General features: G+C 44.4%; 2 protein-coding genes across 2 annotated transcripts in view; one reads left to right on the top strand and one right to left on the bottom strand.

Moving 5' to 3' along the window:
- The window catches only part of UBR4 (ubiquitin protein ligase E3 component n-recognin 4), a gene marked incomplete at both ends in the record, with an annotated part of 142,096 nt that overhangs the window by 35,546 nt on the left and 88,206 nt on the right, over positions 1-18,344 (top strand). Inside the window, 16 exons of the mRNA XM_080690743.1 lie at positions 1,360-1,642; positions 2,502-2,637; positions 4,031-4,110; positions 4,560-4,688; positions 6,000-6,182; positions 6,331-6,453; positions 6,540-6,769; positions 7,481-7,602; positions 8,715-8,812; positions 9,964-10,121; positions 11,561-11,770; positions 14,764-14,865; positions 15,182-15,282; positions 15,528-15,726; positions 16,091-16,279; positions 18,115-18,178. Of these exons, the coding sequence (XP_080546869.1) occupies positions 1,360-1,642; positions 2,502-2,637; positions 4,031-4,110; positions 4,560-4,688; positions 6,000-6,182; positions 6,331-6,453; positions 6,540-6,769; positions 7,481-7,602; positions 8,715-8,812; positions 9,964-10,121; positions 11,561-11,770; positions 14,764-14,865; positions 15,182-15,282; positions 15,528-15,726; positions 16,091-16,279; positions 18,115-18,178 (2,407 nt within the window). The remainder of the gene's footprint in view (positions 1-1,359; positions 1,643-2,501; positions 2,638-4,030; positions 4,111-4,559; positions 4,689-5,999; positions 6,183-6,330; positions 6,454-6,539; positions 6,770-7,480; positions 7,603-8,714; positions 8,813-9,963; positions 10,122-11,560; positions 11,771-14,763; positions 14,866-15,181; positions 15,283-15,527; positions 15,727-16,090; positions 16,280-18,114; positions 18,179-18,344) is intronic.
- On the bottom strand, positions 12,949-13,345 carry LOC308261481 (small ribosomal subunit protein eS12-like; the record flags this gene model as incomplete). The annotated part of the gene is given in 3 exon segments (XM_080693449.1): positions 12,949-13,019; positions 13,022-13,045; positions 13,048-13,345. Coding segments are annotated over 3 exon segments (393 nt in total).

Raw genomic sequence — 18,344 nt, 5'->3', positions numbered from 1 at the left:
ACTTTAATTTTTTATTTATTATTTTAGTACTGGAGATTGTGCCTAAGGGTAGTCTACTTCCTTTTTTGTTTGTTTCTTTTGAAACAGGGTCTCACTAGGTTATTGAGCTTCTTGCCTCTTTTCTCTCTCTCTCTCTCTCTCTCTCTCTCTCTCTCTCTTTCTTTCTTTCTTTCTTTCTTTCTTTCTTTCTTTCTTTCTTTCTTTCTTTCACCATACTGGGGATGGAATACAGAGGCATTTTACCTCCAACCTACATCCCCAGTATTATGATTTGAATGGTGGGGGTTCTTTTTCTTATTCCACTAAGGTTGGTTGAATAGAAAAGTTAACGGGCAGCTCAGTGCAGCTTTAACAAATCTTTATTACAAAAATAGTAGAAAATAGATCAGTAGGAAACAGAAGAGAAAAAGCAGCATGCCGACCCGCATGCTGGGGAGGCTGAAAATGGAACTCTGGCCCCTTTTGGGGACCCCCCTTTAAATAGGTTTTGTATAAGCTGGGCATGGTGGCGCACGCTTGTAATCCTCGCGCTTGGGAGGCTGAGACAAGAGGATCGCATGGGTTCGAAGCCAGCCTCAGCTACTTAGTGAGGCTCTCAGCAACCTAGTGAGACCCTGTTTCCAAATAAAATATATATTTTAAAAAAAGGTCTGGGAGTATAGGCCGGAGGTAGAAAGCCTCTGGGTTCCACCCCCAGTACCACCAAAAAAAAAAAAAAAAAAAAAAAAAAAATTTGTATTGTTATCTTTCTCATCAGCGTTACCAAGGCAGTGGGCTAGTTACTTATTCCTTAGCCAGGTGGTGCCTCTGTCTCCGGACAGTGTGCTTTCTAAGAGCAGGGGTCAAGAATCTACCTGGCCCTCGGCTCTACTGAATTGGGCAGTATTGGCTGCTCATCAACTAGGGTGCTTTGAAGCCGCACACAGAGTTTACCTTTCCTCTGTCCAGGCTGGATCCCAGAGGAGAGGAGGTAAACAGAGGCACCGGTTGCCTCTATTGTAGTTTTAGAGCTAAAGGCTTCAGTTGACTCCAAGGCTTTTACTATAGGTTAATGATTAGAATGAAGGGCAAAGACAGAGAGGAACTCTACATTGTAGTCGCTGCAGCCCCCTCCCTGCCTGAGTGCTTGCACAGCACCTAACTCTGACTAGATTTTACATTTTGGAAATTATCAAAGCAATTTTCAATACCAGCACATTAATACATTTTGATGCCTCTTCCCAATACTGGTACATTTCTACATATATGCATAGATATCATAACAAAGAGGGAGCCTGTCTCTTTTAGCACTGGATATCGTAGTCTTGGGGGATTTCTGACATTTCCTCACTAGCTGTGCTCTCCCTTTCTCTGTGGTAGGTTTTTGTCTACCATGAAGCAGAATGCCCTGCAAGGGGTAGTGCCCAGTGAGACAGAAGATCTGAACATAGAGCACCTGCAGCTGCTGCTCCTCATCTTCCACCACCTCTCCGAGAAAGGCCGCCGGTCCATACTGACCACACTTGTCCAGATCATCCAGGAGCTCAGCATCAGCTTGGATGCCCAGATGCGCTCTGTGCCTCTCATCCTGGCTCGCCTGCTTTTGATCTTCGATTATCTGCTTCATCAGTATTCCAAAGCTCCTGTGTATCTGTTTGAGCAGGTATAGACTGACAAATTGTTTTCTGCTTTGCCATTACTGAGAGCTTTATTCTCCTCAGGAATTATGATCGAATGTTGAAATGACCTGCTCACTTTAAGTTTTAGATGTTTGATAAAGGTTTATAGGTGTTATTCGGAAAGCCACCAACACTGTGTGTGTGAACTTGTGCTTTATATTTAGCCTGAAGAGATAAATAGAGGTTACTCAATTTAGTCCATTTGTTAAAATTGGATAATAGGCTTTGTTCACAGGCGATCTTTTTGAATGACCCTGTTTTACCTGTGTCTAACAATGTACTCAGAGCGCTGGCCTTCAGTATGTATTTGTTGGTGGTTAAAGGATGGTCAAACGGTAAATTTAATGGCTTGATAAAGTTCTTTGTAAGATCCAAAATGAGTATGGGAGGGCAAGTTAAGGGTCACTACGTTCAGCATTTCTTGAAATGTTACATTGAGCAGTTTTTCTGATATGCTTTATCAAAAATCGTTTCCTAGCCGGGCGTGGTGGCGCATACCTGTAATCCCAGTGCTTGGGAGGCTGAGACAGGAGGATCGCACAGGTTCGAAGCCAGCCTCAGCTACTGAGTGAGGCTCTCAGCAACTTAGTGAGAGCCTACTTCCAAATAAAGTATAAAATAGGTCTGGGAGGATAGCCCGGAGGTGGAAAAGCCCTTGGTTTCCACCCCTAGTACCAGGAAAAAAAAAATGTTTCCTAAGAGAAGTCACAGAAAAAATTTTAAAACTCTATTTTGGTTTGTGAATTTCCAAGGTTTGATATCTGTTATTTGTTACCATGTTTGGAGCGAAAAGCAGAACAGCGAGCATGTATTCTTCTGAATTCGAGTGTTTGTGTTTTAAAGGTGCAGCATAACTTGCTGAGTCCTCCTTTTGGGTGGACGAGTGGATCCCAGGACAGCAGCAGCCACCGGGCAGCCACTCCTCTATATCATGGATTCAAAGAAGTAGAAGAAAATTGGTCAAAGCATTTTGCAGCAGGTCAGAGAAAATAGTACAAACACGAAACTGATTTACTGGTTTTTGTTGGCAGGGTTCAATTGAAGACTCTTAGAGAATCTCTTGCCAGTTACTTTAGTCTACTTTTTTTTTTTTTTTTTTTGGTGGTACTGGGGTACCTGGAAACCCTTCTACCTCCAGGCTATACTCCCAGACCCATTTTCATATTTTTATTTGGAAACAGGGTCTCTTAAGCCAGAGAGGGTGTCTTCAAACCTGCTCTATCCTCCTGTCTCCGCCTCCCAAGCGCGGGGATTACAAGCGTGCGCCACCATGCCTGGTTTTGTCTACTTCTTAAAGGGTGGCAAATCACCTGTGGATTAAAAACAGTTCTGGAAATTGCCTTGTACATACCCCTCATTTGTTGTTTTAGAAATTTGAGATGTTAAGCCAGGCGTGGTGGTGCACGCTTGTAATCCTAGCATTTGGGAGGCTGAAACTGGAGGATTGCAGTTCGCAGGCAGCCTCAGCTACTTAATGAGGCCCTCCACAACTTAGTGAGACCCTGTTTCAAAATAAAGAATAAAAATTAGGGCAAGGGATGTAGCTCAGAGGTCAAATGCTCCTGGTCAAATTCCCCCCAGATCGGGGGGATGGGGGGAATTGAGATGCTGGAATTAGGAATCCTCCTGTCTGGCCCTAGGGTACAGTGTATGGATTCTTGGAATAACAGGTGATTAATAACTGGAGATTTTACCTTCAGGATGTGGCTCTCACCTAAAAACTAAATTTCCTTTTGGGTCTTGGTGATATACTATGCTGAAAGTCATAGGAATATAATATTCTCACTAGTGTTTCTTTTATATAGTAGTTGTCATTCTTAACAAAAAAAATTTTTGTTTCCTTTTTCTTTTTGCAGTGCTGGGTATTGAATACAGGACCTTATGTGTGCTAGGCAGGTGCACTGCTTCTGAACTACTCTCTCAGCCCTTCAGTTCATTTTTAGTGTTTTCTCTCATCTAAAGATTTAATAGTTACTTTCATGAAGCCTTAGTATGAGCTTACTGTCATCTTTTACTTCGTTAGCTCCTTTGCTACTGGGAAGTAGCATGTACATTCACTACTTTCAGTCTGCTGGTAGCTATGCTGGTTAACTTGGTTGCAGAGCACCTTAGTTGTCTCTGTCCCATGGGACAGTTGATAGTGTCTGGAGACAGTTCTGTTGTACAGCTTGATGGAGTGGTGCTGCTGGCATCAGTAGGCAGAGGCCGGGAGTGCTGCTTTACCTCCTGTAGAGTCTAAATGATCTGGCCCTCATGTCAGTAACGCCAGGGCCAGAACACTTTGTTCTAATTTAAAAGAAAAAATTTATGTTTTATGCTTGTTAGACCAGGTTGAGAATGAAACTTCATCTAATAAGCATATTGTTTTCCAGATGCAGTCCCACAACCCAGATTCTACTGTGTCCTGTCCCCAGAAGCCTCAGAGGACGATGTGAACCGGCTCGATTCTGTGGTACTAGGAATTTTAAAGCCTCCGTTTACGTGTCAGCTACATGGTCACTGCCAAATCTGCATTTCAGGGGAAAGGGAATGACTCACTTCTTACAATGATGAGGGAGTTTGGTCTGTTAGGATTTGAGCTGCTGCTAGAAGGAAGATGTGACTTTGAGCTTTGTTTGCTGGGTTGCACCTTTGCTGTAGGGGTGGTCACCTCTGAAGCTTACTTCTGAAGAGCTTTTTTGTTAAATATTTTAATGGACAAGATGTTGCCTGACTCTCTTGCTCTAAAGCCTGCAGTGTTTTGCTCACTATGGTCCACAACTGAGTGAGGCCTCAGTTTGGAATCTGCAGGAAGGGGGATCCAAAAGTCTGATTTAACGGGAAGGTTAAGTGATAGTACAGGGGTAGAAGGAAAAGTACTTCAAAAAGTAAGAAACGATTGTTTTTGTTTCTTGGTATTAGGCGTGTGAGGTCCTTTACTCCAAGCCTCTTAAGTATGATGAGCTGTATACCGCACTGACAGCCCTGCTTGCGGCCGGCTCCCAGCTTGATACAGTCAGGAGGAAGGAGAACAAGACTGTGACAGCCCTGGTAAGACCCTGGAAGCCTGGGAGAGTTTGCACTGTCATTGGTGGTTCTTTGGTCACTTCTACCAGAAATGTTCTTCTGGGATCTCAAGAGTTGCTTGGATATCTGTTTGCAAAACTGATACTTTACTATTTTATGTCAGTTGAGCAGTTATGTTCACTGTAGAGACAATCATATCATGTTCCGTTCTTTTATTAGCACTGAAAGGAATAATCCCTGCGCTGAGACAGGAGGATGCCGCAGGTTCAAAGCCAGCGTCAGCTACTGAGTGAGGCTCTCAGAAACTTACTGACACCCTGTTTCCAAATAAAGTATAAAGTAGGTCTGGGAATATAGCCCAGAGGTAGAAAAGCCTCTGGGTTCCACCCCCCAGTACCACCCAAAAAAAAAATGTGACTTTGAGCATTAGTGGCATGCAAGAGCCGTGTCCCCTGTGATTGCTGGCTGATGAGTTGAGATTGACAGCCTACACACTTGAGGTTTTCCTGTGGTCCAGTGAATGTGTCTCTAGCTCTAGAAGCCGCACCAGAAGTTATAAGAGCAAGCCCAGAACAGCAAAGGTTATAGGCCGCCAAGCAGAACGTCTTGCTCTTATTTGGCTAATTGGTAAATTACGGGGTGGGGGGCAAAGTTATCTCATAGTGTTCCCCCCCTTTTTTTGTGGTACTGGGGGTGGAACCCAGGGGCTTTCTACCTCTGGGCTATACTCCCAGACCTACTTTATACTTTATTTGGAAACAGGGTCTCACTAAGTTGCTGAGAGCCTCACTAAGTAGCTGAGGCTGATTTCTAACCTGTGCGATCCTCCTGTCTCAGCCTCCTAAGTTCTGGGATTACAAGCGTGCACCACCACGCCCAGCTCATAGCATCCCTTTTGACCTATGAAATGGGCAGAGTATCCACAAATGCATGTGTGTTTTATCATTTTGGTGTGCTTTCTAGAAAAATTTGGAGAGCAGACTTGAGGGCCAAATCCTAATTGAAAATATGGATGCCACACAATTTTGCCTCTGCTTTTTCTTGGTACTGAGGATTGAACCCAGGGGCATTCTGCCTCCGAACTACACTCCCAGCACCTTTCTATTTTTTATTTTGAAACTGCTAAGTTGTTGAGGGTCTTACTAAGTTGCTTAGGTGGCTTCCAACCCATGGTCCTCCTGTCTCAGCCTTCCGTGTGCTGGGATTACAGACGTGGGCCATCACACCCAGCCACAATTCTACTTTTAAAGTTGTATCTGGAGCACTTCTTAATGTTAGGGATCCCTTGGGTCATAATCATACTACCTTTATGACCACTCTGTTTGCTTCCTCCAGGAGGCCTGTGCCCTCCAGTATTATTTCTTGATACTGTGGAGGATCCTAGGAATTTTGCCACCATCAAAGACTTACATCAACCAGCTGGCCATGAACTCACCTGAGATGAGTGAATGTGACATCTTACATACTCTGCGATGGTCTTCCCGCCTCCGGATCAGCTCCTACGTCAACTGGATCAAGGTATCTCAGCGGGGCACAGAGCTTGCTGTAAAGGGGCTTTCGTAGCTGACATACTCTGGTTACAGGGCCTTTTCCATTTAAAGTCACTGAGAGCTTTAGACTCCATGATGATCTCTAAATACTTTTTGTGTGTGTGCTCTCCATGCAGGATCACCTTATCAAACAGGGAATGAAGGCTGAACATGCAAGCTCTCTCATAGAACTGGCCTCCACCAAGTGCAGCTCCGTGAAGTATGACGTTGAAATTGTGGAGGAATACTTTGCTCGACAGGTATGATAGTGTTGGAATTATAGTGATGACATGTTTTTTCCACAGCCTTTTCCCAGAGCTAATTCATATCCTGGGTATTTTTAAAGATCTCATCATTCTGTAGCATCGACTGTACCACCATCTTGCAGCTCCATGAAATTCCTAGTCTGCAGTCCATCTACACCCTTGATGCTGCCATCTCGAAGGTCCAGGTCTCTTTGGATGAACATTTCTCTAAGATGGCTGCAGAGACTGATCCTCATAAATCATCTGAGATCACCAAGAACCTGCTTCCAGCCACGCTTCAACTCATTGACACCTATGCATCGTTTACTAGGTGTGACAAACTGCCTACCCGAGCGGTGCAAGCGCCGCTCAGCTCCCCCGGGGACTCTCAAGTTTACATCTTCCCTTTTTTTTTTTTTTCTTTTTTTTTTTTTTTTGCGGGTCTGGGGATGGAATCCAGAGGCATTTGATCTCTGAGCTACACCCCCTGCCCAATTTTTTATTCTTTAGTTTGAAACAGGGTCTCACTGAGTTAGGGAGGGCCTCACTAAGTAGCAGAGTCTGTCCGCGAACCGTGATCGTCCGGTCTCAACCTCCCAAATAATGGGATTACAAGCGTGCGCCACCACGCCCGGCTACATCTTCCTTTTAAATAATCGGCTTAAGCCAACCCCCTTTTTTTTCTCCCCAGAATCTGGCTTGTAGGATACAAAGAAAGATAATGTAATTTATAAAAAACATCATAATTCTTTCATTAACTGAGGTGAAATTCTTTCAACATGTTTTAAATTTTGCAGTATTTATTTATTTATTTATTTTGCGGTACTGGGGATGGAACCCAGGGGCATTCTACCTTCGAACTACACCCCTAGCCCTATTTTTTGCGAAACAGGGTCTCACTGAGTTGCAAAGGACATCACTAAGTAGCTAATGTCAACTATATTTAATAGGTTAGGAAACTGATATACAAGCTTTTCAGCTTCTCTGGGTTAGATGGTATTAGATTCTTACAGCTTCTCCTATCCCCTCCTTTTTCTCTTAGAACCTATTTGCTACAGAACTTTAGTGAAGAGGGAAACACTGACAAACCTTCCAAGGAAAAACTGCATGGCTTTGCTGCTGTTTTGGCTATTGGTTCTAGCAGGTGCAAGGCAAATACTCTGGGTGAGTGGATGAATAAACTCTTGATAATACCATTACTTTTGCTCTTCTCTCTCTGGCTGTTGCTGCTGTTTATACTTTATTGGAACTTTTCTGTGTGTCAAGCATTTACATCGGTTTATCTGTTTTTATCCTCATAGTAATCCCGTGGAGTAAAGTGTTATTGTCTCCTTTTTACTTATTAGGAAACAGCTTAGAAAAGTTTCTTTTTCCCAGATCCTGTATCTTGCAAATGATGGCGCTGGCGTCCAAACCAAGATTAGTTGGTTCAGAGCATGAGGCTGTTTTGCCTTTATCATAGATCTGTGTTCTAGCAGTTATATTATTAGAATTATCTCCTTCCTGCATTACGAATGACCTAGTAGAACTTTAGTTTGGAAAATCAAAGGACTCAAGGATTGGAGTTTGATGCAGAAATTACCTTTTAAAATGTATGGCCTTTTGTGTTTTCCTTAATGTCAAGTTTTTGTTGTTGTTGTTGTGTGTGTGATACTGGGGGTGGAACCCAGGGGCCTTCTATCTCCGAGCTACACACCCAGCCCTATTTTTTATTCTTTATTTTGAGACAGAGTCTCACTAAGATGCACAGAGCCTCACTAAGTAGCTGAGGCTGTTTGCAACCTGTGATCCTCCTTTCTCATCTTCCCAAGTGCTAGGATTACAAGCGTGCGCCAACACCTGGCCTTAATGTCAGGTTTTAAGTACTCTTTAGTACTCTCAGTGTCTCACTGGGAATTGCTTCACTGAATGTTGTTTGTAATTTGCATTGATGATACCTGGCCTAAAGATTTTTTTTTAGGAGAAAAGAGATGAAAGCAGTGTCTACTTATAGGAGGGGATCAGATGTTCAGTGGTATTTTAGCCTATCTTGCTAAAATGACTCCCCCTCCCTCCCATACATACTATTTCCTGTTGTCTTCTTTACTTGCAAGATTAGAAAGTGTGTACAAGGGGAAATGAAAACCTTACCATTTTGATTGTTAGCTCTTAAGCTGATCTTGGCCCAGTACTTCAATTATCTAAGCTGTCCTAATTATTTTGACAGCCTGGGCGCTTTGGGCTTGGCTTTTAAAATGCTTCTTGTGATGATTCCTTGTCTCTTCTGTTGCCTCCAGGTCCAACACTGGTTCAGAACTTGCCGTCATCAGTGCAGGCTGTATGTGAGTCCTGGAATAATATCAATACCAATGAGTTTCCCAACATTGGGTCCTGGGTGAGTCCCTGAGTGTTCTAGGGGTGTAATGCTGTGCACTCGCCACTCTGTGCTCTGCTCTTACTGTAGGCTTAAACTAGCTATGAAGAGACCCTCGATTATATGTTACAACAGTAGTTGCTATGGTTGAATCAGTAACTAGCGCATTTAATTACGCAAGTGGCTCTCATGTAGTGTGTGTGTGTGTGTGTGTGTGTGTGTGTGTGTGTGTAGTGCTGGGGATTGAACCCAGGGGCATTCTACCTCTAAGCTACACCCTCAGCCCTATTTTTTTATTCTTTATTTTGAAGTAGTGTCTAAGATGTGAAGGGCCTCACCAAGTAGCTGACCCTGGCTGCAAACCTGCAATCTTCCTATGCCAGCCTCCCAAGTACTGGGATTACAAATGTGCACCAGCATGTCATGTCCTTTTGTTTAGAGTATGACCACTTTATTTCTCTGAGCCTTGGCTGCCTTTAACTGTTAAGTACTGGATGTGATGACTAAAGGTATTAAATGTAATGTGCCCAGCGCCTTACCTGGCACGTGAAACCTCAGTGTCAACTCTCTTTCTCTCCCTGTTTACGTTATGGATCAGGAACTTGCTCCTTTGGTCATGACTGTGTGGGGTAGCTCCCTGTCCCTAGGCTTTCATGTGCCGTTGAGTCTTCTGTTTACTTGATCTTTTCTGTGTGCTTTACTCACGTTGCCTCTGTTCCAGATTATTGTGTCATTAAGGCTCTTTGGAAAAGCAGAGTGTTACCGTCTTATCCCTGCTTTAGAATTGTGACCCCGCTTATGTCACCCAGAGGTGTAGTGCGAGATAATAGGGTCTTTGTAGCAGAGATCAGATGCACTGCACAATCCAGGTCTTTCTCAGTCATTACAAATAGTAGTTTTATTGTTAAATATAGTATATTATATGTTCTTATTATTTGGAATTGGTCCTGGGTATTTAGTTAACTTTGTACTATCTAGAATCTGTGAACTGCCTCCTTCCCCCACTGCACTTTCTATCCTGGGATGAATATTAGTATAAACTGAGTGGAGGTCACTGTTTATAACTGTCAGCAGGGCCTTAGTTTATGTCGGTTTCTTTTTTTCCCCTTTTACCAGAGAGTTTTATCCAGGGTAGAGGATCTGTGCATTCACATATGTCTGCTTCCTTTCAGCGCAATGCCTTTGCCAATGACACCATCCCTTCTGAAAGTTACATCAGCGCTGTGCAGGCTGCTCACCTGGGGACTCTTTGTGGCCAGAGTCTGCCCCTGGCTGCTTCCCTGAAGCACACCCTCCTCTCGCTGGTCAGGCTGACTGGTGACCTGATTGTGTGAGTACCCAGTAACAGGCCGCAGTGCTCCCTCTGTGTTCTGTGTGGCTCAAGGAGGATAGCAAGAGTTTCTATAGCTGCATACTAATATTTTCCCCTTCTCTTCCCCTTCCCTTCCCTTTCCTCCCTTCTTTTTTTTTTTTTTTTTTTTTTTTTTTTTTGCGGGTCTGAGGATGGAACCCAGGGGCATTTGACCTCCAAGCTACACCCTGTGCCCTATTTTTTTATTCTTTATTTTGAAACAGGGTCTCACTAAGTTGCAGAGAGCCTCACTGAGTAGCTGACTGAGCCTGTCCGCGAACCGCGATCCTCCAGTCTCAGCCTCCCGAATGCTCGGATTACAAGCGTGCGCCACCACGCCCGGCTCTTCTCTTCTTTCTCTATCTTTCCCTCCCTTCCTTCCCACTGGGAATTGAACCCAGAAGAGGCATTCTACATCTGAGCTACACCCCAGCCCTATTTAGTTATTTTTCTCCTTCAGTACTCGGGATCAAACCCAGGGGCAGTTTACCTCTGAGCTACAACCCAGCACTATTTTTTATTCTATATTTTGAAACAGAGTCTCCCTGAGTTGCAAAGGGCCTCACTAAGTAGCTGAGGCTGTCCGCAAACCACGATCCTCCCGTCTCAGTCTCCCAGATGCTGGGATGACAAGCGTGGGCCCCCACGCCCGGCCCTATTTAGTCTTTGTTTGTAACAGTAACTTGTTGGGCTGCGGAGAGTCTTGCTAAGGCACTGAGGCTGGTCCCAACCTGTGATCCTCCTGTCTCTCCCTCCTAAGTACAGGATTACAGGCATGCATCACCATCCCTGACTGATAACGCTTTGTTTGTAGTTGTTAGCTAACAGAAACTGTTGCTTTAGAGTAGAGGTTAAGTACTTAACCTTGAGAAATTTTATAACCTAAATCTGAAGGGCTACAGAGGACCACGTCTCTGTCTCTGTAGATTGTGTTTCAGAAACGCCAAACTGGCTTTGGACCATATTGTGATTTGGAGGTGCTTTGGGTTTAAATTTTAAAATGGTAGTGATAGATTACTCAACAGTGTTTCTTCAGAAACATTGTAGGAGTTAAATTCTGCCATCTGAAGGAATACAGGCCAACCAAGGGACAATTTGTCTTTGTGTAGGTCACAAGTAAAAATCTTATTCTGCGTTGCTTTAAAAGTGGTGCAGAGCCAGGCATAGTGATACATGCTTGTAATCCTAGTAGTTGGGAGGCTGAGTTAGTAGGATGACTACTTTAAGGCCAGCATCTGCAACGTAGGGAGACCCTGTTTCAAAATAAAAAATAAAAATATAAAAAGGGCTGAGCCTTGGTTCAGTCTCCAGTATCTGCTCCACCAAGCCCTCTCCTCTAATTGAGTGACTCTAACCCTGCCTTGCAGGGTTTCAGAGGAATCTTTTCATTTAACCTGGGTGCATTTTCTTTGCTGAAGGTGGTCAGATGAGATGAACCCACCACAAGTCATTCGGACCCTGCTACCCCTTCTTTTGGAGTCGAGCACTGAAAGTGTTGCTGAGATCAGTAGCAACTCCCTGGAACGCATCTTGGGCCCGGCGGAGTCTGATGAGTTCCTGGCTCGTGTTTATGAGAAGCTGATCACTGGCTGCTACAACATCCTGGCCAATCATGCGGATCCCAACAGGTGAGCACAATGGAGGACAGCCATAAGGTCCCTGGACCTGTGCTGCACGGTCAGCGGGCTTCTCCACCACTGCTGCCGTGGCTGCGCCGTACTGTTGTGCATTCTGCTTTCGTGTGGAAATGAAGCGAAGTTACTTGGAATCCTCTTCTGCAATTAGTTCCTAGAAATAATGTTCAAGCCGGGCGTGGTGGCGCACGCTTGTAATACCAGCATTTAGGAGACTGAGGCAGGAGGATCACTCTTGGAGGACAGCCTCAGCTTCTTAGTGAGGCCCTTTGCAACTCAGTGAGACCTTGGTTCAGAAATAAAGGATAAAGCTGGGCATGGTGGCGCATGCTTGTAATCCCTGCACTTGGGAGGCGGAGACAAGAGTATCATGCTGGTTCGAAGCCAGCCTCTCTGGCTTAAGAGACCCTGTTTCCAAATAAAAATATAAAAAATAGGTCTTGGAGTGTAGCCTGGAGGTAGAAGGGTTTCCAGGAACCCCAGTACTACCAAATAATAATAATAATAATAATAATAATAATAATAATAATAATAAATAAAAAGAATAAAAAATAAGGCTGAGGGTGTAGCTTGGAGGTAGAATGCTCCTGTGTTCTATCTCCCGTACAACCAAAAAAAAAAAAAGAATAAAAATAGGGCTGGGGTGTAGCTTGGAGGTAGAGAGCCCCTGGGCTCCATCACCAGTACCACACACACACACAAAAGAAATAATGTTAAAAAAAAATAGAAGATGTAAATGTTCAAGTTTGGAGCTTTTTAATAATTCAACAGTGATTATTGAGTGTTGAGCTAGGTGTGCTAAGATGTGCAGAGGAGCCCCATAAAATTAATTTCCAATGTTCTGTGACCCATACTTCTGAAGTGGGTTATCTGTGGAATTAGGTTTCGTCGCGTTGTTTGGCATTGATAGTTGAGGCAGTGTTGACAGAGAGGCAGGTGACATCAGTCATGTTGCTCTTTATTCCCACTGAGAAGTGTACAGAAACGGGGTCCAAGTGTTGGGATTTTCTGTGTAATGTTAGGAGTCCAGGTTTTCATCAGGGACTTCTTTTTTCTTATTCTTCTTTCTCTAGTTTCCTTTTTATTCTTTTGGGTTTTGATTTTGTATTGGGGATTAAACTCTGAGCCTCACCCGTACCCCCCTTTTTTTGTAAACCAAAATTTTTATTTGCTCATTTCTTACATTTGAAGTCCTCCTCGATGACATCCTTGGCCTGAGATTCTTTGCCATAGTCCTTAACGCTACACAACTGCAACCAACCCCTCTACAGGTTTTCCCTTTCGGTCAGTTCTGCAGAGGCCTACCCATTCCCCCAGTTTCTTGTTGTCATCAACCTTAATGAGCTTGATTTGGTGCTCAGCACAGAGTGCCTCCACCAGTGTGACGTGCATAGGTTCATCACAGCTGGATGTGAGCACACAAAGATGGGTTTGGCGCTTGTCTAAGGCTTTGGCAGCTTCGCAGATTGCACGTGCTAGGCCATCGTGGATGAGGACGGTCTTCAGCACCTCTTGTACAGTGATGCTGACGTCCGTTACTCCTCCAGCAGCAATGCCTTCCGTGGTCATGGTGGTGGTTACGGGTGAAGCCAGATCTTGAACGCTCCCGCACCTCCGCCTCCGCGCGATCTGGCGGCGGCAGGGAAAGAGCCCCACACCCCTTTTTTAAGCTTTGAAACAGTGCCTTGCCATGTTGTTGAGGCTGGCCTCAAACCTGCGATCCTTCTGTCTCATCCTCTCAAGTACTGGGATTAAACGTGTGGGCCACTGTGCCTGACCCATCCCCCTCAATGAGGAATTTGAAGCCAGTCATGGAGACACATGTCTGTAATCCCAGTTCTTAGGAGGCTGAGACAGGAGTATCACAGCTTCAAGGTCAGCCTTTGCAACCTCTATAAGGCCCTTTGCGATTCAGACCCTGTCTCAGAATAAAAAACATAAAAAATAGCGCCGGAGCCAGGCGTGGTGACACATGCTTGTAATCACAGCATTTGAGAGGCTGAGACAGGAGGATCACAGTTCACAGCCAGCCTCAGCTACTTAGTTAGGTCCTTTTCAACTCAGTGAGACCCTGATTCAAAAATGAATAAAAAATAGGGCTGGGGATGTAGCTTGGAGGTAGAATGCATCTGGGATCCATTCATAATACCGCCAAAAAAAAAAAAAAAAAATTGTGCTGGGGTAAGTGGGGCCTGGTGGTGCACACTTGTATTCCCAGCATTCGGGGAGGCTGAGACCAGAGGATCTGGTTTGCAGACACTTAGTCAGGCCCTCTGCAACTCATTGAGACTCTGTTTCAAAATAAAGAATAAAAGAAAATAGGGCAGCCGGTTGGCACACGCTTGTAATCCCAGTGCTTGGGAGGCTGAGATAGGAGGATCGCACAGGTTCAAAGCCAGCCTCAGCTACTTAGTGAGGCTCTTAGCAACTTAGTGAGACCCTGCTTCCAAATAAAGTATAAAATAGGTCTGGGAGTATAGGTTGGCGGTAGAAAAGCCCCTGGGTCCACCCCCAGTACCACCAAAAAAAAAAAAAAAAAAGGGCAGGGGGTGTAGCTTGGAGGTCAAATGCCCCTGGGTTCCAGCCCCAGCCCTGCAAAAAAAAAAAAAAAAAAAAAAAAAAGGCTGGAGTATAGATTAGTGGTAGAATGCCTCTGGGTTCAATTTCCAGTGTCCTCCCCCAAACAAAAAAAAAGGACTATTTATGTAGAAATGATTGATCCAATTTTGTCCCATCCAATAAACATCACTGACTGAATCTGGATTAGTCCTCTGTGTTTTGGATGCCTTTTCTACTTAATTTCCTAGGGAAGGGTGGTAAAATAACATGCATTGAATGCCTCCTGTGTGCTGGCTTTTTGCTATTCATCTTTGACAAAATAAAACTTGACATTTTCCTCAGTGTCTCATCATAAACAGACGTTGGTTTTTTAAAGTCATCGAAACAGATCTTCTTACTCACAGTCAATTTTTCCTTTTGCTCCTCAGTGGACTGGATGAATCCATCCTGGAGGAATGTCTTCAGTATTTGGAAAAGCAGCTGGAAAGCAGCCAGGCCCGTAAAGCTATGGAGGAGTTTTTTTCTGACAGGTGAGCGATACTTCACATTACTCACCCTGAGCATTTGTGAATGCCTCTCGAAAGCAGGGGCTGTGTATGGCGATGTAGGTGTTGCTTCTCGGAATACAAAGGCCTGCTTAGGTGTCTGCTCCTGGAGGAGCACACGGGTTAATTGCTGGCTCCGTGAGGTTATTGATGAGGGGCTTGAGATCATGAACACCTTGTACTGTTGGCTCACCAGTGACCATCTTCCCTAGAGGAGATGAGATTGTGAAGAAATAGAAATGGATTCCTTTTATGCAAGGCTTAACATGATTCTTCTCTTTCTCTCCCTCCCACCTGCCAGTGGAGAACTTGTGCAGATCATGATGGCAACAGCCAATGAGAACCTGTCTGCTAAATTCTGTAACCGAGTCTTGAAATTCTTCACCAAACTCTTCCAGCTGAGTGAGTGACAGCTTTTCGTAATCTTCTTATGGGAACTTTGATGTTCGGCTAATACTGTGCCTATCTTCTCCCTGAGTTTAACTGCAGCATGAAAATACTAACAAGTGGAGAGAATCCCTCTGAGAAAGTTTGGAAGGAAGTTGAAACTTGCTTGAAGCCTTTCCTCCATTTCTGCCTCTCATCTTCCCCTTTCCTACGTCCCCCGGCCCTTCTTCACTGACTGCAGCCTCTTGTTCTGTTTCTAGCTGAGAAGAGCCCTAACCCAAGCCTTCTGCATCTCTGTGGCTCGCTGGCGCAGCTGGCTTGTGTGGAGCCCGCGCGCCTGCAGGCCTGGCTCACTCGCATGACTACATCGCCCCCAAAGGATTCAGATCAGCTGGATGTAATTCAGGAGAACCGGCAGCTGCTGCAGTTACTGACCACATACATCGTTCGGGAAAACAGGTAGAACAACCTCACGTATGTCACACGTCCTGAAATGCCGAGAGATGTGTGGAGAGGGTTTGCAGCTTTCTGTCAGGTGTTGGTCTGACTCTTTTCACTGCTTCCATGTTTCCCTCTTGCTAGGCTCTAGGAATGTAGTGTAACTTCTTGATTTTTCCCATGGAACGACAGGGAATGACACGGCTTGTCAGTTGCAACCTTAGTGAATGTTTTGGGCTCTAGTAGACCCAGTGCAAAGCTGGGACTGATGTCCATACATGTCTGTAATATGTAGTTAAAACGTCTAACTGCTCTTACATGTTTGAAATACACAGAGTCAGATTCCTTTTGGTGACTCATCAGTTTACTTTTTCTTTTCTAACAGCCAAGTTGGGGAAGGTGTGTGTGCTGTGCTTCTGGGCACCCTGACTCCCATGGCAACAGAGATGCTGGCCAACGGTGATGGGACTGGCTTCCCTGAACTCATGGTTGTGATGGCCACCCTGGCCAGTGCTGGGCAAGGTGCCGGTCACCTTCAGCTTCACAATGCTGCTGTGGACTGGCTGGGCAGATGGTAAGATGATGAGACTGGAGGAACTTATCTGTAGGTTGTCTGCTTGGAGAAGAGAGGGGTATCGCAGGTGGTCACTTTCTTTGTAGTTAGATCATAGTGATTATAAAATAAATCTGAATGTCTACCTTGTTTTTGAGGATGAAGATGGTGCCAATTACTCTGTTCAGTTCAGATTTCTTCCTTCCTCCCCTCCCATCCCCAGAAGCCCTTTACCACAGAGCTATATCTCTAGCCCTTTTTGGTTTTTACTTTGAGACAGGGTCTTGCTAAGTTGTCCTTGCAGGCCTGGAACTTTTGATTCTCCTGCCTTAGCATTCCTGTTTGCTGGTGTTTACAGGCAAACAGGAATATGTCACCACACCTAACTCACTATTTTCTCTTTTTTAGTACTGGGGATTGAACCCAGGGGCATTCTACCTCCAACTGACACCCCTAGCCCTATTTTTTTGTTATTTCTTTTTTCGCTACTGGGGATGGAATCTAGGGACATTCTACCTCCAAGCTATATCTCCTATCCTATTTTTTATTCTTTATTTTGAAACAGGGTCTCACTAAGTTGTGGAGGGCCTCACTAAGTAGCTAATGCTCTTCGTTAACTGAGATCCTCCTGTCTCAGCCAGGTACTGGGATTATAAGCATGGGCCACCATGCCCGGGATTATTTCTTATTTTGAAACAGGATCTCATTAAGTTGCAGAGTTTCACAAAGTTGCCAGGCTGGCCTTCATGAACCTGTGATAGTCCTGTCTCAGCTTCGCAAGTACTGAAACTACAAGCATATGCTACCACATCTGGCTCACTTTTTTTTTTTCTTTTTGATGCTGGGGATTGAACCCAGGGGTATTTATTTTTAATTAATTAATTAATTAATTTATTTATTTATTTACGGGTCTGGGGATGGAACCCAAGGACATTCAACCACCGAGCTACATACCCTGCCCTGTTTTTTATTCTTTATTTTGAAACAGGGTCTCACTAAGTTGCAGAGGGTCTCATAAGTAGCTAAGGCTGTCTGTGCGCCGCGATCCTCCAGTCTCAGCTTCGTAAATGCTGGGATTAAAAGCGTGTACCACCATGCCTGGCTCCCGGGGTATTTTATCCCTGAGCTACACCTCTATTTCTATTTTTACTTCTTTTTTTTTTTTTTTTTTTTTTTTGTGGTACTGGGGGTGGAACCCTGAGGCTTTCTATCTCTGGAATATACTCCCAGCCCTATTTTATATTTTATTTGGAAATAGGGTCTCACTAAGTTGCTGAGAGCCTCCCTTAAGTAGCTGAGGCTGGCTTCGAACCTGTGCGATTCTTCTGTCTCAGCCTTACAAGCATGGGGATTACAAGCGTGTGCCACCACGCCCGGCTCTATTTTTACTTTTTTGTGGTACTAGGGATTGAACTCGGGCATTCTTCCTCTGAGCATATCAGCCCTATTTTTAGTTATTTATTTTGAAATAGGGTTTCAGTAAGTTGCAGAGGGCTTCACTCAGTAGCTAAGACTGACCTTGAGCATGTGATCCTCCTGTCTCAGCTTCCCGAGTACTAGGATTACAAGTGTGTGCCACCATACCACCACTGTTTTTCTTAACAGAGTTTCCAGTTTATTTTATCCATGAAGTTTTGGGAAAATATGCCAAATGTCACTGGTAGTTCTAAGAGCAGAGCACCCCAAGTTTTATAATTGTGCATTCAGTATATCTTCCAAGAATACTTGTGATTCAGTGTTAACAAATTGATTTAAGGCTTATGAAGATGTTTCTATTTTTTGGTGCCTTCAATTGTTTTTTTTCTTTTTTTTTCCCTGCTTTCCTTTTTTTTTTTACCCTCCCCCCTTTGGGACAGCAAGAAATACCTATCACAGAAGAATGTGGTTGAGAAACTGAACGCCAATGTAATGCACGGAAAGGTGAGAACACGGAGGAGTGACAACAGTCAGGGAGTGTGGGGGAGGGGGATCTTCATCTTTGTGGCTGCGTGGAAGTCTTTCCCGGGCTCACCTACTGAGGATAAGGTGATGATCTCACGGATGCAGTAGTAACTGCTAACTGTGTATCCTCAGGCCTCTTCCAGGC

The sequence above is a fragment of the Muscardinus avellanarius genome (genome assembly GCF_963383645.1).
Source record: "Muscardinus avellanarius genome assembly, chromosome: 3".
Taxonomy (NCBI): Eukaryota; Metazoa; Chordata; class Mammalia; order Rodentia; family Gliridae; genus Muscardinus; species Muscardinus avellanarius.
Note: the sequence above shows the minus strand (reverse complement) of the source record. Positions and strands in the feature narration are given on the sequence as shown.